General features: G+C 43.4%; 2 protein-coding genes across 5 annotated transcripts in view; both read left to right on the top strand.

The window, feature by feature from the left end:
- The first annotated feature begins 500 nt into the window (after positions 1 to 500).
- LOC126282243 (trigger factor-like) overlaps positions 501 to 27,267 on the top strand; it is a 141,659-nt gene continuing 114,892 nt past the window's right edge. Inside the window, exons 1-2 of one of the 4 annotated variants that reach the window (XM_049981832.1) lie at positions 506 to 746; positions 3,193 to 3,435. In XM_049981832.1, coding sequence (XP_049837789.1) covers positions 557 to 746; positions 3,193 to 3,317 — 315 coding nt within the window. In that variant the 5' untranslated portion in view covers positions 506 to 556 and the 3' untranslated portion in view covers positions 3,318 to 3,435. Of the gene's footprint in view, positions 747 to 3,192; positions 3,436 to 27,267 lie in introns of those variants that run through there. The other 3 variants (XM_049981833.1, XM_049981830.1, XM_049981834.1) reach the window with 3 other exon arrangements.
- On the top strand, positions 24,719 to 26,521 carry LOC126282255 (uncharacterized). The gene is made up of 2 exons (XM_049981853.1): positions 24,719 to 24,942; positions 26,283 to 26,521. The coding sequence occupies exons 1-2, from the start codon at positions 24,753 to 24,755 to the stop codon at positions 26,405 to 26,407; spliced, it is 315 nt and encodes a 104-aa protein (XP_049837810.1). The 5' UTR covers positions 24,719 to 24,752; the 3' UTR covers positions 26,408 to 26,521.

Raw genomic sequence — 27,267 nt, 5'->3', positions numbered from 1 at the left:
CAAAAAATACTATTAAGTATTGCTAAAATGGGATAATGAATTATCACATATATAATCAGAGAATGCACTGAATAACATTGGACAGTTTCAGTTACATGTAGAACATAATAAAGCAAAGTAACAACAACAAGAAGTACGTTAATAGTACATGAATAGATTCTTTGTCCTTTTTTAATTAGTTACTAAAACACTGATTACTCTTCTATATCCTTGTTCCTACAAAGGAAAGAGGTTTGTAATTCATGTCTATAAACTTTAAGATACATCAACTGTTTTTCTAGATTCTGCTGTATTTGTCAGCTGTAGTGCTTCCAATTTTGCTAGCGTCTTTTAGAACCTTGAGCTTCAAGTTTTACTACCGTGTCCAGCAGGATATTTCTGCCATTAAGATAGCACAACGATACGGCTAACCGCATATTTCGAAGTATGCCTCGAGTAGCTGTCCTTGCTTGCCACAGTATGAGCGATAAGTGTCCGACGCGCCCTATAAGAGGAGGCCGGTGTGCACGGTTATGGCACTTGTAGCAAGGCCCTCAACTTAGAAGCCACTACAGCCATGAAGGTAGCCCTCGTCCTGCTGATCTCTGGCGTGTTGCTTGTAGCGTACAGCACGCCGCTGGCTGCTGCAGACGATGGAGACGAAGTGTTCGAAGATGACGACGAGACTGACAGCTTAGCAGACGAAGACGCTGACGACAGCGGTGCTGACGAGGGTCTAACTGTAGAGAGCAGGAAGGCAGTCAAAGGTAAGCAGCAGCTCAAGTTGACAGGCGGTGCACAGCTCTAACCATCATGATTGTACTATTGGCCCCCCCCCCCACCCCCACCCCCCAGGCAGGCGCTCTGACATTGTGAATGTCTGCAGTCACATTTTCCTTTAATATGGATATTATTGCCCATTAAAATAGTTACGCTCTCTAAGAATGGACCCATGTTGGAAGGGCATTAGGTTTACATTTGAGTCATTTTGAGGGGCTGTCTACTGATCACTATGATACCATACTTCCATGTAGCTCAACAGCGTAACATTTAGCGGAAAGGAAGACATTGTCACTAGTCGTCTTTGTAGATTGGTACTAAATTTGCGCTGCAGAGTTCTATGACAATTTCTTGCTGAAAATTTACCGATACTAACGAAAATCCACATACCATAAGCAATGAGAAAGAATGATGCTGTTTTCAGCCCAATAAGAACAACATTATTAACAAACTAACAAGCATGCTCTCAGTGTTGAGTGCTGAGACATACACTGAACACTTATAACAGAGCTGCACTTTTGAATATTTGGAATAACTGATGAGACATGTTCCTAATATGCGTATTGAATGGAAAAAGCATCGATTCGGAACAACAAATGAAATAAAAAATGTAGAATCTGTTATAACCGAAATGTTATTGCTCTACTACTTCAATACAAAATTGGTTGAGAGAATTTTGACAGATACTAAATACAGCAAAGTGGTTAGCGAAATTTCAGGTAATGAAGTAATGTATTTTTTAGTTTAGATTGTAATGCTTAATGTAAATGGTTGCCAGTTCTTGGTGTGAGCGCAAAATGTTGTATAGTTGTTAGTAAGCTTCAAAAGTATTTACACAATAGTTACTGCAAGCCAGCCAGGTGGGAATGGTCCCAACACTTACTTGAGCTCAGACGCAAACTCGCAGTTAGCAACATGAACTAAATCTAATCAAGAAATCAGTAAGACAAATTTCATTATGCAACGCACTCAACTCCGAATTGTGTGGCACTCAGTTTGCAAAATAAATAGCTTCAAACAGCCTGCCATAGCGCCAACTGTTATTATTTCTACAATTGCAATCGTTCCTAAATAAATATTTTCTGTTAAGCAAAATATGTTTTCAGCATATATATTTCATTAAATAACCACTGATTAACTTTTGCATTAATCTCTTATGTATTTTAGAAATGTGAGCAGAAATTGTTGAACACACAAGGAATATAAATTTTCTCATAAACAATAATCTTTAAAACCTTTATGGAATTACTTCTTCATAGTCACTGAATATTAATACTGGTTTGAAGTGAAGATTTCGCTGTTCTTTAACAATCAAACTTAATTATTTTTTAAATTTTGGTAATTTTCAGTTTTTTAAACAAAGTACTAAAATTAAATTAGGTCAGCCGTTTTTGTCTTCTTGTATTCAATAGTGGCTCTCAGTTTTAATTAATAAGGGCAGATAGGACCTTTGTTGATAACTTCTCAAGTTTTAGCACTTGTAACTCAATGTTAACATTAAGTTGATAATTATTCACAAAATGAAACTACTACGTTGGCTAGCCTGGATACACTTCTAAATATGAAAGTTGTTCTTGCCTTAACTCAGTGAGTGGCTGCTGGTGCTGCGAAAGATAATAAACGCCACAATGCATGGCAACAGGCTTGTCTTGTCCCTTTGCAATACACAGTTTATGGCCCGCAGCGCCCTTCTTTCATATTAATTCCAATTCATGTTTTTTGCACTGTTCCCAGTTAACACCATTATTACGCCTGGTCACAACACATATTTCTTCCAGTTTGGTACTTTAAGATGTGCCGCTGGCAGCCACTATGCTTGAGCACATGTGTGAGACTCTACTTCACTGCAACATCTGTGCCCAGTGGCAATGTTCCCTAATTCAAATACATTCTCTGACAGCTCACTGTAGCAAACTGCCCTGACTGGACTAGCGTATTTGCTACGTGTTAGCAGATAATTCCTTTCTAGATATTGCATTTAAATTGCATAATCATATTCACTGATAAGAATAAATTTACAAATTATGTCAAAATGCGTTACATAAAAATTTACTCCTGTTCTCACAATTACAACATTAATGCTGCGAAACGTTCTTGTGTGTTAGGCATTATGTTGGTGTGTTACACACCGTATCCACGTATGTTCCTTTCTGCATTGGTAGAAGGTTTTTTGTTCCATGCCCACAGTTTTGCTTTCCACAAGGCTCAGTTACCGTGTGAGTTACGTGATTAGAAATATAATTGCCAGAGTTTCACTAATGAAAACAATGTAAACATTTATGTGTCAACCACTTCTTAAATACGAGTATAAAAAATGCACATAAAATTCGAGCTTAGTGTTTCCACCTTCTGTAGGCAGGCGTTGCTTTAGTGACTACTGGAATTTGCTGGTGAGACACTTGATCATCAAGTCTGTCCTTCATTGTTGAGCAGGTGCTCACGCCCGAGCCGGACACGCGAAACACGCGCGTGCAGGCAGCCGACACGCTGCGAGCAGAGCTGCAAACAGGCCCCACGCCAGGTCAGGCGCCGCCCGCAAAGCCGCCCACAGCGTGTAGCCGCCGCTGCTGAGGGGGCGCCACACCATGGAGGCGCAGTCTGGAGCAGCTCACACTGTCCTGTACTCTACACCGACACGGCAGAAATAAATCACTACTGCTCTTTGCAGCAAACATATGTGTTTATACGTTTCCTGTAATTTACACCTATGGTCACAAGCTTATTTCTTATCAGATTATGGGTTTCGGTCTTTAATGACTATCGTCAGACGTGCAGCAGAAATGGAAAAACATTAATACACTCTCAAACTGCCTACAGCTTAAGAACAGTACATAGACCATAATGAAAAATAGTACTGACAAAATATACATTTGTGCACGTTAAATATGAAGATGCATACCTGTTTCATAAAAACAAAGTCCTAATGTACTGCAAGCACATTGGCATAGTCAAATGTTAAATGGAGAATCAGCACCAGCATCATCAAATACATGTAAATAACATCACATGCATGACTCATGTCGTCAGTAGTACTACTGTTTAAAACAATCTGCCATACAATAGCTACAAGATGTTTGAGTTGTAACATCACCAGATGTCGCTAATGTCGCCATACACTAGTTTTCAATAACGAATTGAAACAAAGAAAATCAAAGAAGGTACACTAATCTGTAATAAGTTTATAACGTATAAAAGGCATTACAGTAAAATAAGCAATCAAAAGAAGAACATGACAAAAGTAAGATAGTTAAAAAGAGGAAGAGTTAAGAAACAGTGGTTGACATGTGCTCTAGTGCGTGTGTTTATTACTCAGTACTTAGGAAATGTAAGTTCTAGAACACATATAGTTGATAACTGCGAAGCGGATAATACTGCAAAAGTTCCAGAATTTTTGGAATTTGCTTCAGTTATAGACTGTTAATAATATACTCAAGTCTGCAATTTAATAACACCATTATTCCCCTTTTTCTAAGTCCTTATCGCACTTAAATGGCAGTTTTATGTTTTATAAATGCTTATCTACAATTTATAGTACTTTGTTTCATGTTGCAAAATGATACTAAATGAGCTGTTGGGAAAGGAATAAAAAGACGAAATTATTACAATCTCACACTTACTGCTTTTCTAGTTACCACATAATTTCCAAAGCTAAATATATAATTGCAGTGGAGTTCTTTGATGTACCATGCAAAGATGAAAGGAAAAATTAAATTCAAATTTTTGACTAATATAGCTATCATCAGAAGTAATCATTGGCTCAGGGGACAGATCGTCTGGCAGCAAACAGCTCATCCGCAAGAAATGGTGGAGTTGGCAGCAGTGAGGAGGGTGCACAATGTCACATGATACAACATGGCGTCAGCCAGGCATAAAACCCCCACAGAAAGCAACGACTTCCACTGCAGGCACGGGCAACACCACTCAACAAGTGTTTCTTGTGCCATGCAGTTCCATTCAACTGTGCTGCACCTCTGCATTGTGCAAAGCCAAAGGCGACGCTGCAGTAATCCAGTGCTGACTGCAAACCCTGACTGTAATAGCCTCACCATTATTGGCACACTGGTGTACTGCGCTATTCCAGTCGTTCCAACAACTCTCTGTCAAACTTTGCCGTAAACCAGCCGATCTCATGACCATTGTAGCCCGCTCCATTAAAAGTTTGCACAGCCAGTCACACTACAACAAAGGGAAGCCAAATGGAAGAGTCAACACACAGCCAGCACAACAGCTCTAACTCCCACATAAAGATGTTTCTCTCTGTCCATTGCCCATTTTTTGCATTCCCTCGGGACGAAAGTTACAGCGGTGTGAGCCTCTCACTTACCATGTAAGGTAACTTGGGCAACAAATCCTGCTGATGCCTTGAATGTATCGGCATTGTCCTCAAAGATTTTTGAGAAACACTTCATCCCCTACTTTAACTGAAGCGATTTGCTTCCCATTGTCCTGCCAGGCTTTCTCCTGAGAATCTCCCATTTTATTTAATCTCTTCCAGATCAGTCCATTCCAGGAGCTGCCATAAAATGGTCCCTGAAGATTTTAATGAGAATGTTTAGATTGGCAATTGTGGTCTTGTGGGCGGTATGGAAGGCAAAACACAGACAATTTGGCAACATGTTCCATCACCTCTGGGGTCTTGTATGGTAAGCAGGGGGGGATGATTTCATGTTATGGCTTATTTTTTCAGTAGAATATGGCCTTAGATACTAAGAAGTCTTGGTAATACGTATTATTCCTTGTCTAAACACAACTACTTGAACTCTTTAGATGTGAAGGCTGATACTAACCAAAGTTTTCAGTGTTCAAAACGAACGAAAATTTTCTCAAGATGCTGAATATTAATAGCCACAGGGATCAACGGGACAAAGTTAGTGAACGTGTCGATTATGACGAAGGCAAAAAGGTTTCCGCTTTGGGAATGGGGCAAGGAGCCCAGGTAATCAATACATGATTTATCGATTCGTTGAAACTCGTACTCAGCGACCAGTTTCTGAATGTCCCAGTCCAGATGAAACCACAGGTGTCCTCCACACGAAGACTGATCTCCAGAGTACACATAACTTGGATCTCTCAACCGACTTGAAACAAAAACGCAAGAAATCCTTCTGCAGGGAATGTTGGGACTCCTGTGTTGCTGCGTGTTAACCTGTGATACCTCACTCACATCACCAACTTGAAACATTTGGTTCAACGCTTTGGCATTTTGGTTTTGCCACACTTTAATATGGCAAATATCCAACTAGAACTTATAATTCATTACCGCCCACTGAGTTATTTGGCCTGTGTATCTTGTCTTAACGAACATCCAGCTCTGCGCCTGTCTATCGATTTCTAGTCGACATCAACGATGTTCCAAATTAAAGTCATATTTCTCTAGTGTGAACAAAACCACCAGTTATATTATTTGTACGCTGAGTATCTGGTTTCAACTTGTGACAACGTCAGTGATGTGAACACAAGTGGCCTTCCGTCTCCACCATGCTTTAGTAATAGGACAACTGCACCCCAAACATCGGAAGTGTTAGTTTGACCGATAAACGGGCAATCAAATCACGGATCCCTGATACTAGTGGATTGCTTGGACTCATTTTAGTGCTTCAGAGGCAACTTATTGAGGTTCAACACATACAAATGTTCTACTCATAGTAGAGCTGCTATCTGCGTGAAATTCAGCATGAAATTCAGAAGGAAATTCACTGTTCCAACAAAACAGACGGTAGCCGTCTTTTGGGACTGGAATGAATGAACTCGTTCAAGCCGTTGTCGAGGGGTCCCAGATTTCATATTTAGTCCCAGGTGAAGGTTACTTTGTTGGATTTAACCGTCATACCCGCTTCCTTGAGGTGGCAGAACACCTGGCGGGCGGATGTGGTCTACATGCTCCGCATGACTGGCGCTGTAAACAGACATGAATCCAGACAGAATCCAATAGACGGCATTAGACTGCTGCTCCTCTGGGCAGTCCAAAGATGACACGCTAAAGTCAGAAAGGTTGTAGGTGGTACACAACGTCGTTAAAGGCTTAGACCTTCCTGGTAAAAGTGTCTTATAGTAGGTCTAGTGTAAATCCTGAACTGCAACAAGCTTGGCATCCGGAAATCGCGTAAACCAGTTGCATTATTCCGTAGGTGTGATAGACTCCACAACATTATGATTTATCGCCTGGTAATAAGCTATGAGTCTAAACCCTATACCATGAGGCTTAGCAACCAGAAATATAGAGTCTGTGTAAGGTAGGCGAAGGATAGATGACACCATCAGCAAATAAATATTTTATTATTTTATACAAATATTGCATTTGAGGAGTTGGCAACCAGTAGGGAGCCTGATGCATTCAGATGAGCTGGTTCCGGTATTCAGCTTTAGTAGTTACTCCCATTCACTTAATCATCACATCCGGAAATGAGCCCACCACTCGCTGATTGACTTTTGGTTAAGTGACATCAACCCTTGCCTGCCCTTCACTCGCTCTATATACCTTCGTGCCAATGCTGTGGGCACAAAACTTAATACTCTCCTCTGACCTAAATTTAATATACGACGACGACACACATAAGCAACCAAACACTGTGTATATAGCAAAAATTCAGAACCCAGATGAAATTCAGAACCAAATTTTTAACAACGAAGCACACAAGTGGCCACTAGAAATTCTGGAATCTCAGTCTGATTCAAGCCTGACCAACGACTTTGAGTGCTTTTCCTTCAACCACATGACTGACCCAACTCATCACACTTACCTCTGGGAACAAGGTCAATTGTTTATACTGTGTATGCCAGGTGTAGTTCAGGAGGGGACTTTACTCCAGAAGAGCACATACATGTTCAGTTCCTAAAAATGCATGCACACAAGGCAGTCGCCCAACTTGCTGCACGAGTGGAAGCATTCTGCATATTGCAGGATATGCCCCTTGCTTCTGGCGTCAGCCGTTCGTCCACCTACCCTAGTAACAGGATGTGACTGACCAGTTCTGACTTCACACATGTTATTTACAATGCCGAGGTTATCGATCAGATTTAGTACCCCCATTCATGGTCACTATAAAGAAGATTCACAAATTCCAGCCAAAAGTTTGTCTATATCGATATTGCTCACAGGTTTTTCATCAAACAATTTTCTGGACTGGTCCCATGCTCCCAAACCCTCCAAAATAATGCCATCACCAGTTCTTCAGAGATCGCAACACACAATGCTAAAATGCAAAGATGAGTTTCATTAACGTAATGAGACAATTGATTATCCTTTCCTTGTACTCAGTATACATGTTGGTCTAGCAAATCTTTCCTCTTACAAGCACCCTCGCATTTATTTAATACCAGCTTTCAGAAATCTTATATCGTATCTGCACCTTCCAATGCTCCCGCAATTATCTTCTGTAAGCGGCCTACGGTCAGTGGATAAACCTGTTGTGGGACTACTCCATGATTATCCTGTAACACATTTGGCTGGTGATGTAACCCAACAAACAGCCACAACAACTCAGTTAAGTGATCGGTGCTGTCTACTGAGAAACGTGACACTCTTTCAAGAGAAGACATCTGATGATTCAGCTACTCTCAAAACAGGCTGCAATTTTTTTTCATATCTGCCCTCACTAATATTAGCTCCAACACCCAGCTCCTTGTTCCGCAAACGTAGGACTAACATTTGCTGTTTTCAGGTCACAACCTCGCCCTGCAAACATTTTCCTTTGGACAGCACTGACGGATCTTGTCTGACACGATATATGCCTCGAATTCTATTAGCTAGGAGGCCCAGAAGGGCTTACACTCGGCAGGTCTGTCTTCGAGGTGGGAAGCAAGTTTCAAACCTGTTACAGCACGCTCAAGATCACATAGTAAACTTACACAGAATTCGGAAGCTTGTTTTATCTCGCCCATTGACTCGGCGAAAATGTTTACAAGTGCAGTCAAGGTAGCACACAGGCTCTGACAAAGTTCAAACACAACAGGACGGTATACACACGAATTTAAAAGAAGAATAACACAAATAGTGTACAAATACTATCACCAGTGTGCAATATTGTCCTTAACCGTGAAATCACAACCATGTTCTGTTACCATTGATAGCTAATAACAGGGCACAGGGCTGTTAAGTGGAAAGACTCAATCCAACTAAAGATACAATCTAAAGATTTTCTTTATTTACCAGAATGTAACAGCATTACGCACTGGTCAAAGCATATCCAGTTTTGCAAAAAGGGAGTGCTGCTAGAGTGGGTCATGACGAGCTTATTTCACTTAGGAACACATGTCTGTAACAGCTAAGTGTGTGGTGCTAGGCGTCATTGATCAGCGGCGCTGCTGTCAAGAGGGTAGGCACACGGCATGCCATGTAAACCGTCTTGGTGGGAGAACTGCAGAACAACGGTTTCAATGATTCTGTGTCACCAAGGAGAAAGAGACGTCAGATTGATGTTTTCGACCTGTATTTGCAAATGGTATACTCAACATACACTCCCGGAAATTGAAATAAGAACACCGTGAATTCATTGTCCCAGGAAGGGGAAACTTCATTGGCACATTCCTGGGGTCAGATACATCACATGATCACACTGACAGAACCACAGGCACATAGACACAGGCAACAGAGCATGCACAATGTCGGCACTAGTACAGTGTATATCCACCTTTCGCAGCAATGCAGGCTGCTATTCTCCCATGGAGACGATCGTAGAGATGCTGGATGTAGTCCTGTGGAACGGCTTGCCATGCCATTTCCACCTGGCGCCTCAGTTGGACCAGCGTTTGTGCTGGACGTGCAGACCGCGTGAGACGACGCTTCATCCAGTCCCAAACATGCTCAATGGGGGACAGATGCGGAGATCTTGCTGGCCAGGGTATTTGACTTACACCTTCTAGAGCACGTTGGGTGGCACGGGATACATGCGGACGTGCATTGTCCTGTTGGAACAGCAAGTTCCCTTGCCGGTCTAGGAATGGTAGAACGATGGGTTCGATGACGGTTTGGATGTACCGTGCACTATTCAGTGTCCCCTCGACGATCACCAGAGGTGTACGGCCAGTGTAGGAGATCGCTCCCCACACCATGATGCCGGGTGTTGGCCCTGTGTGCTTCGGTCGTATGCAGTCCTGATTGTGGCGCTCACCTGCACGGCGCCAAACACGCATACGACCATCATTGGCACCAAGGCATAAGCGACTCTCATCGCTGAAGACGACACGTCTCCATTCGTCCCTCCATTCACGCCTGTCGCGACACCACTGGAGGCGTGCTGCACGATGTTGGGGCGTGAGCGGAAGACGGCCTAACGGTGTGCGGGACCGTAGCCCAGCTTCATGGAGACGGTTGCGAATGGTCCTCGCCGATACCCCAGGAGCAACAGTGTCCCTAATTTGCTGGGAAGTGGCGGTGCGGTCCCCTACGGCACTGCGTAGGATCCTACGGTCTTGGCGTGCATCCATGCGTCGCTGCTGTCCGGTCCCAGGTCGACGGGCACGTGCACCTTCCGCCGACCACTGGCGACAACATCGATGTACTGTGGAGACCTCACGCCCCACGTGTTGAGCTATTCGGCGGTACGTCCACCCGGCCTCCCTCATGCCCATTATACGCCTTCGCTCAAAGTCCGTCAACTGCACATACGGTTCACGTCCACGCTGTCACGGCATGCTACCAGTGTTAAAGACTGCGATGGAACTCCGTATGCCACGGCAAACTGGCTGACACTGACGGCGGCGGTGCACAAATGCTGCGCAGCTAGCGCCATTCGACGGCCAACACCGCGGTTCCTGGTGTGTCCGCTGTGCCGTGCGTGTAATCATTGCTTGTACAGCCCTCTCGCAGTGTCCGGAGCAAGTATGGTGGGTCTGACGCACCGGTGTCAATATGTTCTTTTTTCCATTTCCAGGAGTGTAGTTGCGGATATTGGCAGGATATACTACAGGTGTACCACCTATTACTGAGACGTGAATGCATTGCTTTTGGTTGTGGAAATGATTTTTTGATAGGTGTTGCATAGCGCGCAGCACCTGTGCACACTGGGGAGTGTGGTTAGCGCTGAAAAAGTTTGTTAGCAAATCTGCACAGTCTTATGTTTGTTACTGTATGGAGCAGACAGGGTGCAATCGACGTTTATGTAGCATTCTCAACACCTACTTTTTTGATATTCCCGACTCTCGCGCAGTTTTTCTGCTACTGATGTGCGGATTAGGCACGACAGCAGCTAAAACACCTACTTGGCCATCATCATTTGTTGCAGGTTGTGGTTGACGTTACACATGTGGCTGAACGCCTCCTGCGTCATTAAATGACGTAACTATCCGGCGAAGGGTCCGGACATATGGATCACGTCTCCAGGGTACCGACCAGCATACATAAAAATGGTTCAAATGGCTCTGAGGACTATGGGACTTAACATCTGTGGTCATCAGTCCCCTAGAACATAGATCTACTTAAACCTAACTAACCGAAGGACATCACACACATCCATGCCCGAGGCAGGATTCGAACCTGCGACCGTAGCAGTCGCGCGGCTCCGGACTGAGCGCCTAGAACCGCGAGACCACCACGGCCGGCGCATACATAGCACACGCCGTTTGTACATTTTGATCCCAATAGCCATACACCAACACCATATCGACCATTCCCGCAACTGGTAAACGGCCCATTTTAACACGGGTAATGTATGACGAAGCAAATACCGTCCGCACTGGCAGAGTGTTACGTGATACCATGTACTTATATATCTGTGACTATTACAGCGTCATTTATCACAAAGCGAAAAAAGTGTTCCAACTAAAACATTCATATTTTTTTACGTACTACACTAATATGAAATAAAAATGGGGTTCCTATTTTAAAAAACGCAGTTGATATTCGTTTGACCTTTGCAGCGCCATCTAGCGGGCCAACCATAGTGCCATCAGGTTTCCCCCTTCAAGCTAGACGACTATCGTTCTATGTAGTTTTTTTCGTTTGATGCTTATTTCGTGAGATATTTGGCCCAGTCACTATCAATGGACCACCCTGTATATGTCACATATCATCTATGGTGTCATTCGGCTAAGGCACTCTTCAGAGAGCATAGTCCCTCCTGACCCTCCAACCTTTATCAACCACCAGTGTCAAGCAATAAAATTTCCTAATAATAAAGGGGTGGTGGTAAGGAAATTTTTTAAAAATAATTCTAAACACTGGTAACTGTCGCACTTCATCTGACTGATATAATTCTATCCTTAAACTGCCACAGAACAAAGTGAAAATTAATGGAACAACTATTCCGCTTTTTTTATGTAACCAGAATCAGAGTGGACAGCGGATTATAACTTAATCACATAATAATAATTCTTGGAAGCATTAGGCAGTTAAGAACCGATTAAGAATAAACGCCAGAGTTACTGGTGATTAGAACATCGACTGTCTTCACATAAGAACACTTTAAATAGTACATGGCTCCCACAAATAACCGTCAGACCACTTGGAAGGCACAACAGTTAACACTGGCCTCATAAACAGTCACAAGAAACCAGTTTGAATATACATAGCACTGTAGAAGAGACATAATTGGGATACTGCTGAATCAGAACAGTGTGACAATGCAATCACAGCACTGTATGGTTTCTGCACTGAAAAGTTGGCAAATAGACATACTATATCCGAGAGCAGGTGGGTGGGGGGTGGTGGGAGGAACCTGGACAGATGATGGTAAAATAAAATGGGGTTGGTAGGAGAGGAAAAACAAGGGGGGAAGGGAGGGAAATGAGTCGATGTATGACGAGAACACATGAGACTGGCGGGGGGGGGGGGGGGTGGAGGGGGAGGTGCTGGGCAGATGCGACAGGGAGCAGGGACGGCAGAGGAGGGAAATTTAAAAGCGCAGGAGAGGAGCAACCAGGGGGTGAAGGGGATGATGCAGCGGGAGTTGTGGAGTATGAGGAGATGTTCAAGGAACAGGAGCAGATGGGGGAAAGGAATGAGGTCATAGAGGATCCGCACGGAGGATGGGAGGCGTATACATTAGGCGAGGTGGGGTACATGTCGCTCAAGGATGTGGAGGGACTTACGGAATTTGGGGGGGGGGGCAGATATCCATGCAGGACTGGCATAACAGAGGATGGGACGGTTTAAGCATTTGTAGGTGTGGAGGATTGGTATAGGTGTGAAACCGCCATGTCCAGCTAGAGAGGAGTTTGAGGAGTCGGAGGCAGCTGTGGGCTTTGGATTGGATGCAACAGAGATGAGGCATCCAGGTGAGGTGACGGTGAGGCCAAGCTAGGTGAGGGTGGGGGAGAGGAGGACAGGAAGGGTGCAGACGGTAAGGGAGAAATCCTGGAGCTGGAATGAGCTAGTGGTACGACCTTCGATGATTGCCTGGGTCTTGGAAGGATTGATTTTCAGTTGGAACCGGTTACAGCTTGCAACAAATGGTCAAGGTGATTCTGGAGAAGGCGTTGGGACCTTTGGAGGGTAGGAGCGAGGTCGAGGAATGCGGTGTCATCGATATACTGGAAGAGGTGTACTGGAGGATGGGTTTGTACAGGAGATAGCATAATCACTGTATGTGAGGCAGCATTGGCAGCGGTAGTGTTGTACTGGGGAACGGGAGGGGTCCACCTTATGATGGCAATTGTGTATGAGGGCTCCCTTGGTGAGGAGACGGTCAATGGAGGAGGAGGATTCAGTGAAAATCCACAATAGATAAGTTGGCCCACCATCATTAAAGATGCGACGAGCTAAGCGGATTCCAATGTTGGGCCGGGAGTTGAGTTCTGCCAACACCTCAGAATCTGTGACCACAGGGCTAAGCTTTGTGATCAGGGGGGTGAAGGTTGGCGGATGTCAGAGAGGTTGAGGCTGACAGGGAGAGGACAGGATGTGGTAGGGCGTGAGAGTAGCAATTTGGACAAATTGGATAGATGGGATGCGGAAAGGAGACCAGTGCGGAAGGAAGCATTGGGGAATGAGGACTGAGTCCTTGCGAGGAATAAGAAGGGATATGGGTTCAATGGTGTAGTATTTACGGATGCCCAGGGTAAGGGTGTAACCATCAAGGAATTGAGGGTCAAGATTGGAGAGGAAAAAGGTGTGGGTGGCAGGCATGGCAGGGGTGATGGTCGGGGTCGCGTCCATGGGGCTGGGTGGGTCACTGTGGTTTTTTTTGGGGAGACTGCAGGTTAAGGGTCAACATTAGTGCGCTTGGAAGGTTTCATGGTCACGACACAGGGGGGGGGGGGGGGGCTGGGGGATGCATTGCAGGAGGAGATGGCGTGGGGCTGTACCGCCCTGAGAAGCGGATTACTCAGAGGGAGGGGGTATGGGTGGCACAGAGACTGTGGCGAGCCGATATCTGTGATGGCTTAAAGCCTGTCTGCAAATGGCGATGGGGCGACAGTGACAGGGGAGGGAGAGTTGAGGGTAGTTAAAGCCGAAATACAGCCGAAAATGTCGCAGGAGTGGGGTGAACAGGGAGGGAAGGAAGGACGGGAATGTGGGTGGAGGATAAGCGCCATGTGATGGTGGGTGGAGCAGCGAAGAGAGAGGTGAAAGTGATAGAGTTGGTGGGTTGGGACATGGTGGAGGAGCGAGAGGGGTCTATGACGGTAGCGGCGGCGGCGGCGGCAGAGGTGACAGAGGTGGCGGCGGCAGCGGCGGTGAGCACCGGGAGGAGGCGACCAGGAGGCGGTGGCGGTGGCGAGTACCGGGAGGCGGCGGTGGCGACGGCGGCGGCGGCGGCGGCTAGGAGCTCTGTGAGGCCGAGACCGGGCGGCGGCGAGGACCGGACGGCGGGCAGCAGTGACGGTGTGCAGACGGCCGACATCTCGACAGGAATGGTTGGGGGAGTTCCACATCGAAGAGAAGGAATCCAACCCTCGAATGTCGTAAACTAGCGGGGTGGCTGGAATACGTCAAAGCAACACAGATATGGCATGTAGTGAAGTGGTGCCCTCTACTTACCACCATCGCCACCCTGTCGAATCCTCAAAATCCCCTCCCCAATCCTGCCGCTGCCAGAGGTGCCTGGTGTACAATGACCACTTGACCCCCAACTGCAACACCCCCCCCCCCCCCCACACCTGTCCCCATTGCAAGGCCTCCAATTTTCTTAAGAACTGCCCCAACCTCGCTGCTCCTCCTTCCTGTAATACCTGCAATGGCCCCCATCCCACCTACTCCCACAAGTGTAAAGCCAAACCCCCTTCAGCCACCCCTGAGCGGAATAGACAGCGTCATTCGATACTCAATGACTAGATGATGTTTTACTTTCACCACCGAGGGCAGCACGTACAACTCGGCTATGCCGCGCATGTCAACACGTGCGCGAGAATCGGCATAAATACCGCGACTGCACCTGGGCTCTTCAGCAGTTGTGTACTCACCTGATGATGGCCGGACGTCTCTGGGCCGAAATATCGTGGCAGAATGTCGACGGGATCCGGCTGTATACCCGGAAAGTATTAGAAGAACAAATACGGCGGGAAAATTTCAGAAGTCACATCAAATACCTTTACGGGGAGGAGATGGTTCAGGATATCCACGTACTTGATAAATTACGTGAGAAAAGAGCCAGGTTGCTGTGTTCACTAAAATTTTTTACTGAAATGTGGAAACAATAACTTGATTCCAACTTTCGCCAGAGTTGTTCATTTTATTAATAGTGTGGCCGCCAACAATATAAAACGCAAGGCGAGTCTGGTTTTATTAAGAGAACGAATCCGTTATACGCGTCGTGAGTTAGACGCTGTTGCCAGGAATTTATATTATTTACATTTGAAGATTGCAGCAAGATGTTCTTCCCTTAGCTGGGACTGGATTAACGGTGTATCTTGGGCCAAGGCAGACTGGCCTCACAGGAACAGTACGAACAGGCAAAGTGCGAAGTTTAGCCAACTCGTAACACGAAAGCCGCGAGAAGCTATCTCTGGACGATCCGTGGTGAACCTTACGGAGAAATCGTTTGACGATGCGACGATGTCAATGCTTGCGAAAGGTTTAAACTTCACCCCTACTCCTGCTTCACTGCCTTTAACGGATTTCATCAGTTCCGTTGAGGAAGCCATTAGACGTCTCCCTGCGGATAATGCAGACGAAATTCGACGTGAATCTTGCCGAACGTTGTTGAAATGTGCTCCACAACGGAGTAACATCTCGCCAGCTGAAAGAGCTGCTCTCCGCACCCTAAGAGAAGATACTAGCACAGTCGTACTGCCTGCGGATAAGGGTAACGCCACAGTTCTTCTGACAAGGGAAGCCTACAACGAAAAGATATATTGTCAGCTAAATGATTCCACGTACCGCAGAATTGAAAAGGACCCAAAAGCCGAATATCAAGGAAAACTGCTACCCTTTTGAACGACTGTTCTCTACCTGAACAAATTATCAAGAGATTGAGACCACACAATGCAGTACCACCAAGACTCTACGGTCTTCCCAAGATACACAAGGATGGTGCTCCACTACGATTAATAGTGAGTAATATTGGTGCTGCCACCTATTCTACAGCAAAATATTTGGCCTCACTACTAAAGCCGTATGTGGGTAAGTGTTGCCACCATATACGTAATTACGAGGATTTTGTCAGTCGCTTGAAGGAAGTTAAGCTTAGCAGCTCGGATTTATTAGTCAGCTTTGATGTGGTCTCACTATTTACCAAAGTGCCTTTAATGGAATCGTTACATCTTATTGGTAACTTATTCAGTGCAGAAATGACGGCCTTGTTTGAACATATACTCTCCTCAACGTACTTTTTATTCAATGACGAATTCTTTGAACAAACAGACGGCGTCGCCTTTGGAGCCCTTTGTCCCCTGTGGTAGCTAATCTCTTTATGGAGGACTTTGAGGAGAAAGCACTTGAGTCTGCTGTCTTAAAGCTTACGGTCTTCTGGCGGTACGTAGGTGATACTTTTGTTGTATGGCCTCATGGCAGACAGGAACTGGAGCAATTCCTTCATCATTTAAACTCTTTACATGAGAACATCAAATTCACGATGGAGATTGAAAAAGATGACACTTTACCATTTCTAGACGTGCTAGTATGCCGTAAAAATGATGGGTCATTAGGACATTCTGTGTACAGGAAACCGACACACACAGATCTGTATCTCCAGGCGTCAAGCTGCCACCACCCAGCACAAACAGCCGGTGTTCTCAGTACCTTAATACATCGAGCGCATGTAATATCGGACGATGAAAACCTCCACGCAGAATTAGAAAACTTGGAGAAGGTTTTTAAAGAGAATGGCTACACTTCACGCCAAATAAGAAAGGCCATGCGCAACTGTCATAACAAGAAGCAGCGCACTGAGGACGCTGATGACGACTTTAAATCAACTGCGTTTCTTCCATACGCCAGGAATGTGTCGTCGAAAATAGGCCGATTACTGAAGAAGAATAAAATCATGGTTATCTTCCGTCCACCAGCAAAGAACCGGACCCTGGTTGGATCCGTTAAAGACGATTTACAACTGAAGAAAGCAGGCGTCTACAAAATTCCCTGTGAACGTGGCTCTGCATATATTGGCCACACGACAAGAACTGTCCATGAACGATGTACAGAACATGAAAGATACACCCGTCTGCGGCAACCGTCAAAATCGGCAGTAGCAGAGAACTGTATTTCATTGGGACATTCAATGGAATACAACGGAACAAAAATTTTAGCTCCGGTTTCCGGATTTTGGGATTCCGTAATCAAGGAATCAGTGGAAATACGTCTTGCCGATAATCTTATGAATCGTGACAACGGTTTTCAACTGGAAAAAATTGGAATCCTGTTATTAAAATTATACATTCACAGCGGAATAGACAGCGTCATCGGCTATGCCGCGCATGTCAACACGTGCGCGAGAATCGGCATAAATACCGCGACTGCACCTGGGCTCTTCAGTAGTTGTGTACTCACCTGATGATGGCCGGACGTCTCTGGGCCGAAATATCGTGGCAGAATGTCGAAGGGATCCGGCTGCATACCCGGAAATTATTAGAAGAACATGTCCACCTATTTGTACACATTTAGTATTCCCAGGTAATTCCGTTTCGCTTAGGTACCATAAAACTTAAAAGCAAAACAGTTATCCACAACCCACACAGCCAGCAATGCAAACTATCTTTGTGAAGTAAACGTTTTAGGACAACATTAAGCACACCTCATAAATTGATGTTCTAATTACTTCCCAGTTTTACTTTTGTCACAGTGTTTTTAGTTCTTTGTGAGAGATACAATTTTTCTACATCAGTTTTATAATAATTTGACTGAACGAAGGCAAAACTAAGAATTGGCATGCTGCAGCTTACACACATTACTCAGACTTTCCTTACATATTTAGACCGGAAAGGTACTTACATCGCATGGAATAGCCTGATTTGGATGACAAGAGGTAGATTATCGGCAGCATCATACAAGAAAGAGTCGACAAATTTTTGCTTTGTGCTACACCAGTTTAGATTACATCATGGTCAGAAAGAGATTCCAAAATCAGACACTGGATTGTAAGGCGTACCAAGGAGCAGATATAGACTGAGATCACAATATAGTAGTGATGAAGAGTAGGCTGAAGTTTAGGACGTTAGTCAGAAAGAATCAATGCGCAAAGAAGTGGGATACGGAAGTATTAAGTAATGACGAAATACGGTTGAAGTTTTCTAAGTCTGTAGATACAGCATAGATACGGCAATAAGGAATAACTTAGTAGGCGGTACAGTTGAAGAGGATGGACATCTCTAAAAGTACCATCACAGAAGTTGGGAAGGAAAACATAGGTACAAAGAAGGTAACTACGACGAAACCATGGATAACAGAAGAAATACTTCGTTTGATCGATGAATGGAGGAAGTACAAAAATGTTCTGGGAACTCAGGAGTAGAGAAATACAAGTCCCTGATGAATGAAATAAATAGGAAATGCAGGGAAGCTAAGACGAAATGGCAGCAGGAAAAATGTGTGAATATCTAAAAAGAAATGATTGTAGGAAGGACAGACTCAACATACAGGAAAGTAAAAACAACCTTCGATGACATTAAAAGCAAGGGTGATAAAATTAAGAGTGGAACCGAAATTCCACTGATAAAATCACAGGAGAGAGCGAATAGGTGGAAAGAATACATTGAAAGCCTCTATGAGGGGGATGATTTGTCTGATGTGGCATAAGAAGAAACAGGAGTCGATTTAGAAGACACAGGGGATCCAGTACTAGAATCAGAATTTAACAGAGCTTTGGAGTAATTAAGATCAAATAAAGCTGAGGGATGGATAACATTCCATCAGAAAACCGAAAATCATTGTGGAAGTGACAACAAAACGACTATTTACGATGGTGTGTAGAACGTATGATTCTGGCGTCATACCGTCTGACTTTCGGTAAAATATCATCCACACAGTTTCGGAGAGGGCAATAGCTAAAAAGGGTGAGAATTACGTCATAATCATCTTAACAAATTGCTGACAAGAATAATATAAAGAAGGATGGAAAAGAAAATTGAGGATGCGCTAGATGACGATTAGTTTGCCTTTAGGAAAGGTAAAGGCGAGAAAGGCAATTCTGACCTTGCGGCTAATAATCGAAGCAAGACTAAAGAAAATCTTAATTTGAGAAAGAAATTTCTGAGAATGTACGTCTGGGGTACAGTATTGTATGGTAATGAAACGTGGACTGAGGGAAAACGGGAATAGAAGAAAATCGAAGCATTTGAGATGTGTTGCTACAGACAAACATTGAAAATTAACTGAACTGATAAGGTAAGGAATGAGGAGGTTCTGCGCAGAATCGGAGAGGAAAGGAATAAATGGAAAACACAGATAAGGAGAAGGGACAGGATGATAGGACATCTGTTAAGACATGAGAGAATGACTTCCATGGTTCTAGAGGGAGCTGTAGAAAGCAAAAACTGTAGAGCAAGACAAAGATGAGAATACATCCAGCAAGTAATTGAGGACGTAGGTTGCAAGTGCTACTCTGAGATGAAGAGGTTAGCACAGGAGAGGAATTGGTGGCGGGCCACATCAAACCAGTCAGCAGACTGATGACCAAAAAAAGAAAAGAACATCAGAATTCTTGCCGAACACACGCTAACAACATTTATGACATATTTTTTTGATGGGACAGACAAGAAGGATGCTGCTTTTACAGCGTCTATTACGAAGCGCTATGGCCCACAGTGTTCCAAAAAGTTGCCTGGTCGTAGGGCGGATTTCGCACACTGGCTCATTCAGGCGGTACAATTGCGATACGTATTTGGTATTGCACATCATTGTTGGTTTCCTTGGGAGTGAAGATATCATTATAATTGCTGTTTCCACTGGTTTTAACGCTTAACATTGCCACTGCGATTAAAATCTTGATGTAAATCAGATGTATTGCACCTATAGATAGCAAGAACTGCAGCCAATATGTTTGCCAGGATGGCCCACTGCACTATTGAGACGTTCATGACAATATTCACAGTTGTGCAGCTGTCGTCCTTCATGGAATAGCTAGATGTTACCCACGCTTGAATGTGCTGATGGCGCCACGTTGTTTCGGCTGATGTTGCAAGGAAGACACGAGCTCAACGACCCACATCACTCTTCAGTAGTAGCAGTCTGGTCGGTGTTGTCCGTTCTGCCACCGGAGGGAAGCTGCATGGCTAGTAGGTTAATAGGGCGATCTCTATGATGCCATTTACGGTGTTCCCAAAAGCTGTGTATAAAGTGGCCAGAGTCATGAAGTGTCCCGTTATGGCCTTTTTGCGAGAGGAAAGCCAGCGACGTCATTGTCTGCCAGGAGGAACAGATCGGCAGGAGGCAGATACTGTGCTGATGTAAGATTGGCAGCTTACTATGTGTCATCAATTAGTGGTACAGGGGCCCTATGGCAGAAGTACCCTAACATTCACTTCCGTGAATGGATAAGCGAGGTGGAAGAAGCCCTCAGCGGCCAAGGCTTTCAGACCAAGCAAGCTGTTGCATCGTGGGTAGAAGTTATCTACGTGGGCTGCAGATAGTGTCACAGGACCCGCATTTGGGCTCTTAGATCCATACTGGGATCTGAAATGTGAAAATATGGGTATTTCCATCATTAAGTTTATGGCATGTCCGTTGTTATTTGAGAAGACTGAGAGCTTTTGCTCTGTTTTTCTGGAACCATCGGAGCTCTGCACTGCGCCGTAGCATCCCAGCTCATCTCTTCAGGCTTCAGTTTGGAGTTTTCACTGTGACTATCTGCTGGAAATCCACCTACACATTGTTGCTTTCTTTTGCGTGGTTAACAGAATCTCGTTATGCTCCCTTTCCTGTGAGGTCATTGTGCTGCATCGGCATCTTTGTGGTCCAGTTCAGGTTACATGTGGCAATATTAGGTCGGTGGAGTGTCCTATCTACATGTCATTTCTGTTGATCTTCCTGGTTTGTATTCCATTCTAGAGGGTAACAAGTACTGCACTATACGTCAAAAACTAAATTTGTTTCAAAATACAATGTGGACACTATTTATTCAACATATAAAACTCGCCTCGGACTTTTTTGGAACAGCAATAAAAAAATTAAAAAAAAATTTCTTTTTAATATTCAGTCTTGATCGCACCACGTATGCTGCAAGAACATAGGTGACCGGGTTCGGTCATATCACATGAACATCATTAGACCTGTCTTACTAAATTGACAATAAAATATGACCAAATGCTTATAAGGATAAAATACAATAAGACTTGTTATACCCATGGCATCCTTAGAAAATGGTAGATGGAGCACTCTTTGCAGCTGCTGTGATGTCAACTGGTGCCAGCAAGTGACAGGGCATACGCTTAAATACGAAGATGCTCCTCCTACCTATTCTCCTTCTACCTCATGTCAACCAATAAGTGTAAAACGGGTTCTCATAATCGTCAAAACGTAAAAGAAAAAAGTACAATAATAAGACAAAAATAGTAGTATGTAAAATATCACTTCATAACCATGGAACTACTTATATATTGTATATTGCATATTTCATACAGTATTTAACTATTTCCATAGCTGTTGAGAGATATTTTATACATAATTATTTTAATGTAATTATTGTACTTTTTTTACGTTTTGACGATTATATGAACTCATTTTACACTGATTGGTTGACGTGAGGTAGAGGGAGAATAGGTAGGTGGAGCATCTCCGGATTTAAACGTATCTCCGTCACTTGCTGGCACCAGTTGACATCACAGCAGCTGAGAAGAGTTCTCCACCTACCATCGTCGAAGGATGCCATGGGTATAACAAGTCATATTGTATTTTATCCTTATAAGCATTTTGTCATATTTTATTGCCAATCTAGTAAGGTTTCTATTACTTCCTAAATTAAATTACAGGTTTGATGATGGTCATATGATATGACCGAAACTAGTTACCTATTCTTGTAGCATACGTGGTGCGATCAAGACTGAATTTTGAAAAGATATGCCTGCCATCGTTGGCGATGATACGCTACAGACGAATAGCGAAAATCTGTATGAGCTGTTGATGTGGCGGAACATCGATGCTGTCAGTGACGTTCTGAATATCTGTTTTCAGTACAGCAGTGGCATTATTCCAAAACCGTCTCTTACCGTTCTGTATTCACTAAGCTCTCAACGAATATCGCATTGATTATTCCGTGACCGGACATTACGCACCACACAGTCAGGCCCGTTGAAGCTTAAGAGACTTATAGATCACAAAATGGGGATTTTCAGTCCCCTAAATGCCCCAGTTTCGCTTATTGACGAACCCATCTAAATTAAGGTGGGCTTCGTCGCTAAACCAAATCATATTCGCATACTTATTCCCGTCATGCCACTGGGCCATCTGTTCAGAAGATGTGACGATTCTATTTCACGTAGTTCAATAATTTTTCAAATGGCTCTGAGCACTATCGGACTCAACTGCTGTGGTCATCAGTCCCATCGAATTAACAGTACTTTAATGCCCACTGTGTCCACCAACTGAACTGATCTGTCAGTCCCAACAAACGCTTTTAGTACGGCGTGATCCATCACTACATTGAACACTTGTCTATAGAGAAAACAGTGTATGTTACAAATACCATAGATAAGTGCTAACTGCTCACTCTACAGAATAAAATAAAATCGTGTTCGAAGTTGGTAAATAAACACGTTGTATCTGACGTCAGTGACTGTTTCAAGGCGGGAAAGGCAGTCTGTCAATCGGCTGATCACTCAGTAGTTTTTCTTTCGTCAATAATACATTCAAGGGCTCTGTAATTTCAGTATATATCTGATAAAGGTCCTACAATAATTTCAAAGAAATGTATGTTATTAGAGCAGTTTCACTGAGTTAAGAAAATAAATTATGTTTTAAATTAGTAAATGAGATTATAAATTCATGGAATGTTGTACAACCATGTACTAGATGAATCCGAGACATTGTGTATAATATAAATAAATAGAACTAATATACCACCAAGAAATGTTAAGAATAAAGTGTATGATAGTCAATAACTTTCCATTATTGTTCCTGTCATGAACCCAACCAGAAGAGTCTGGAGGATAATGAAAATTATTATTGATATTAAGGGGACACGTTCAATGGATTGAATCTGGTAACATAATGTTATAGCTTTGAGAGGTTAAATCACATGCATTGAGCCTGAGATCCGTAGCATCAGGAAGACCAACAAAACTGGCAGCGTTTGACGAGATTGTTCCAAGCACACCCCGAGCAATATTCCCACCGTATTATTCTAATGGAAGGTGCAGTGTTTCGCCATTAAATGCAATTCGAGTGCTACAAGCACGAGAGTTGAAACCAAGGGTAGCTACTATGTAATATATACAACACAACACCAAGAGGTAACAACAAAAGAAATGAAATTTAGCATAGGCACTTCATCGATTTATTATTGCAACATGCCACCTGAATTAGATGACCGAGGTGCCAATGCAGCAGGCTGACCTCGCAGGGAAGTGAACATAATGTCATTCTGCCAACCATGTACAACGAAGTAACAATGTGTTAGTCATATGCAAGCAGACATCTGCTTTCATAAATTGACACAGCACGTTTTTCAGACATCACAAGCAGTTTCTCAAGATTAGACTCAAGGGCTGTTTGTTTCACACCGCAATGTATGCATTAGTGTCCATGAAAGTCACAACCCATGCTGATGTTGATGGTGGTAGGTTGAGTGAAAGTTTTATTTTTATACCTGTCAGGAGGACGAAATGATGTGATTCTTTTAGAGTCACTCTATACATGAAAATCGTGAATAGTAATGAAATAAATCTGAAAGAATGGCTACTGCTAATACGTATGTGAATCCTTGTTAGAAGCAACCACCGTTGATCGTATTTGTCACAGTGGATGAAGCACTGAGAAAAAAAGTGAAAGAAAGTTCTTAACATGGAATGCAGTTATAGGGCACCAAACATCAGTACCGGGGTTTACAAACCCATTCTCAAGTCGTAGCTAATAGTAAGACTCTATAGATTACATAATAGAAACTTATAGCTTACAATTATCTGAACAAAACAAAAAATACTATTAAGTATTGATAAAATGGAATAATGAATTATCACATAAATAATCAGAGCATGCACTCAATAACATTTTACAATTTCAGTTACATATAGAACATAATAATGCAAAGTAACAACAACAAGAAGTATGTTAATAATACATGAATCGATTCTTTGTACTATTTTAATTAGTTATGAAAACGACTGATTACTCTTCTATATCGTTGTTCCTACAAAGGAAAGAGGTTTGTAATTCATGTCTATAAACTTTAAGATACATCAACTGTTTTTCTAGATTCTGCTGTATTTTTCAGCTGTAGTGCTTCCAATTTTGCTAGCGTCTTTTAGAACCTTGAGCTTCAAGTTTTACTACCATGTCCAGCAGGCTATTTCTGCCATTAAGATAGCACAACGATCCGGCTAATCGCGTATTTCGAAGTATGCCTCGAGCAGCTGTACTTACGTGTCACAGTATGAGCGATAAGTGTCCGACGCGCCCTATAAGAGGGGGCAGTGTGCTCGGTTGTGGCACTTGTAGCAAGGCCCTCAACCTAGAAGACACTACAGCCATGAAGGTAGCCCTCGTCCTGCTGATCTCTGGCGTGTTGCTTATAGCGTACTTTACGCCACTGGCTGTTGCAGACGATGGAGACGAAGTGTTCGAAGATGACGACGAGACTGACAGCTTAGCAGACGACGCCGCTGACGACAGCTGTGCTGACGAGGGTCTAACTGTAGAGAGCAGGAAGGCAGTCAAAGGTAAGCAGCAGCTCAAGTTGACAGGCGGTGCACAGCTCTAACCATCATGATTGTACTATTGGCTCCCCCAGGCAGGCGCTCTGACATTGTGAATGTCTGCCGGCAGCACAAGGGCAGCATTCACGTTGTCGTGATATTGCAATTGTACGACTAGCACGGTTCTCAATAGGCTAAATATGCTGCTACATTCAGTCACATTTACCTTTAATATGGATATTATGGCCCATTCAAATAGTTACGCTCTCTAAGTATGGGCCCATGTTGAAAGGGCATTAGGTTTACATTTGTGTCATACTGAGGGGCTGTCTACTGATCACTATGATACCTCACTTCCATGTAGCTCAACAGAATAACATTTAGCGGAAAGTAAGACATTATCACTAGTCGTCTATGTAGATTGGTACTACTACGTTGGCTAACCTGGACACACTTCTAAATATGAAAGTTGTTCTTGCCTTAACTCAGTATGTGGCCGCTGGTGCAGCGAAAGATAATTAACGCCACAGTGCATGGCATCAGGCTTGTCTTGTCCCTTTGCAATACACACTTTATGGCCCGCAGTGATCTTCTTTCATATTAATTCCAATTCATGTTTTATGCACTGTTCCTAGTTAACACCATAACTACACCTGGTCACAACACATATTTCTTCCAGTTTGCTACTTTACGATGTGCCACTGGCAGCCACTATGCTTCAGCACATGTGTGAGACTCTACTTCACTGCAGCATGTGTGCTCAGTGACAATCTTCCCTAATTCAAATTCATTCTCTGACAGCTCACTGTAGCAAACTGCCCTGACTGGACTAGCGTATTTGCTACGTGTTAGCACATAATTCCTTTTTAGATATTGCATTTAAATTGCATAATCATATTCACTGATAAGAATATTTCATGATTATATGATTTTGTAAATATTTACGAAATAGTGTCAAAATGCGTTACATAAAAATTTACTCCTGTTCTCACAATTACAACATTAATGCTGCGAAACTTTCTTGTGTGTTAGGCATTGTGTTGGTGTGTTACACACTGTATCCAGGTATGTTCCTTTTTGCACTGGTAGAATGTTTTGTTTTCCATGCCTACAATTTTGTTTTCCACAGGGCTCAGTTACCATGTGCGTTGCATAATTACAAACATAGTTGTCGGAGTTTCCCTAATGAAAACAAAGTAAACATTTATGAGTCAACCACTTCCTAAATACGAGTATAAAAAATGCACATAAAATTCAAGCTTAGTGTTTGCGGCAGCTGTAGACAGCTGTTGCTGTGATGACTACTGAAATTTTCTGGTGAGACTCTTTCTTGATCATCAAGTCTGTCCTTCATTGTTGAGCAGGTGCTCACGCCCGAGCCGGACACGCGAAACACGCGCGTGCAGGCAGCCGACACGCTGCGAGCAGAGCTGCAAACAGGCCCCACGCCAGGTCAGGCGCCGCCCGCAAAGCCGCCCACAGCGTGTAGCCGCCGCTGCTGAGGGGGCGCCACACCATGGAGGCGCAGTCTGGAGCAGCTCACACTGTCCTGTACTCTACACCGACACGGCAGAAATAAATAACTACTGCTCTTTGCAGCAAACATATGTGTTTATACGTTTCCTGTAATTTACACCTATGGTCACAAGCTTTTTTGTTAACAGATTGTGGGTTTCGGTGTTTAATGACCATCGTCAGATGTGCAGCAGAAATGGAGAAACATTAATACACACTCAAACTGTCTACATCTTAAGACCAATACATAGCCTACTATGAAAATTAGTACTGACAAAATATACATTTGTGCACTTTAAATATGAAGATGCATACCTGTTTCATAAAAACACAGTCCTAATGTACTGCAGCCACAGTGGCATCGTCAAATGATAAATGTAGAATCAGCACCAGCATCATCAAATACATGTAAATAACATCACATGCATGACTCATGTCGTCAGTAGTACTACTGTTTAAAACAATCTGCCATACAATAGCCACAAGATGTTTGTGTTGTAACATCACCAGATGTCGCTAATGTCACCATACACTAGTTTTCAATAACGAATTGAAACAGAGAAAATCAAAGGAGATACAATAGTCTGTAATAAGCTTATAATGTATAAAGGCATTACAGTAAAATAAGCAATAAAAAGAAGAACATGAAAAAAGTAAGACTGTTAAAAAGAGGAAGAGTTAAGAAACAGTGGTTGACATGTGCTCTAGTGCATGTGTTTATTACTCAGTACTTAAGAAATGTAAGTTCTAGAACACACATAGTTGATAACTGCGAACCGGATAATACTGCAAAAGTTCCAGAAATTTTGGAATTTGCTTCCGTTATAGACTGTT

Source organism: Schistocerca gregaria, chromosome 7 (genome assembly GCF_023897955.1).
Source record: "Schistocerca gregaria isolate iqSchGreg1 chromosome 7, iqSchGreg1.2, whole genome shotgun sequence".
In the NCBI taxonomy this organism is placed as follows: domain Eukaryota; kingdom Metazoa; phylum Arthropoda; class Insecta; order Orthoptera; family Acrididae; genus Schistocerca; species Schistocerca gregaria.
This window is presented reverse-complemented; position numbering and strand designations above follow the sequence as displayed.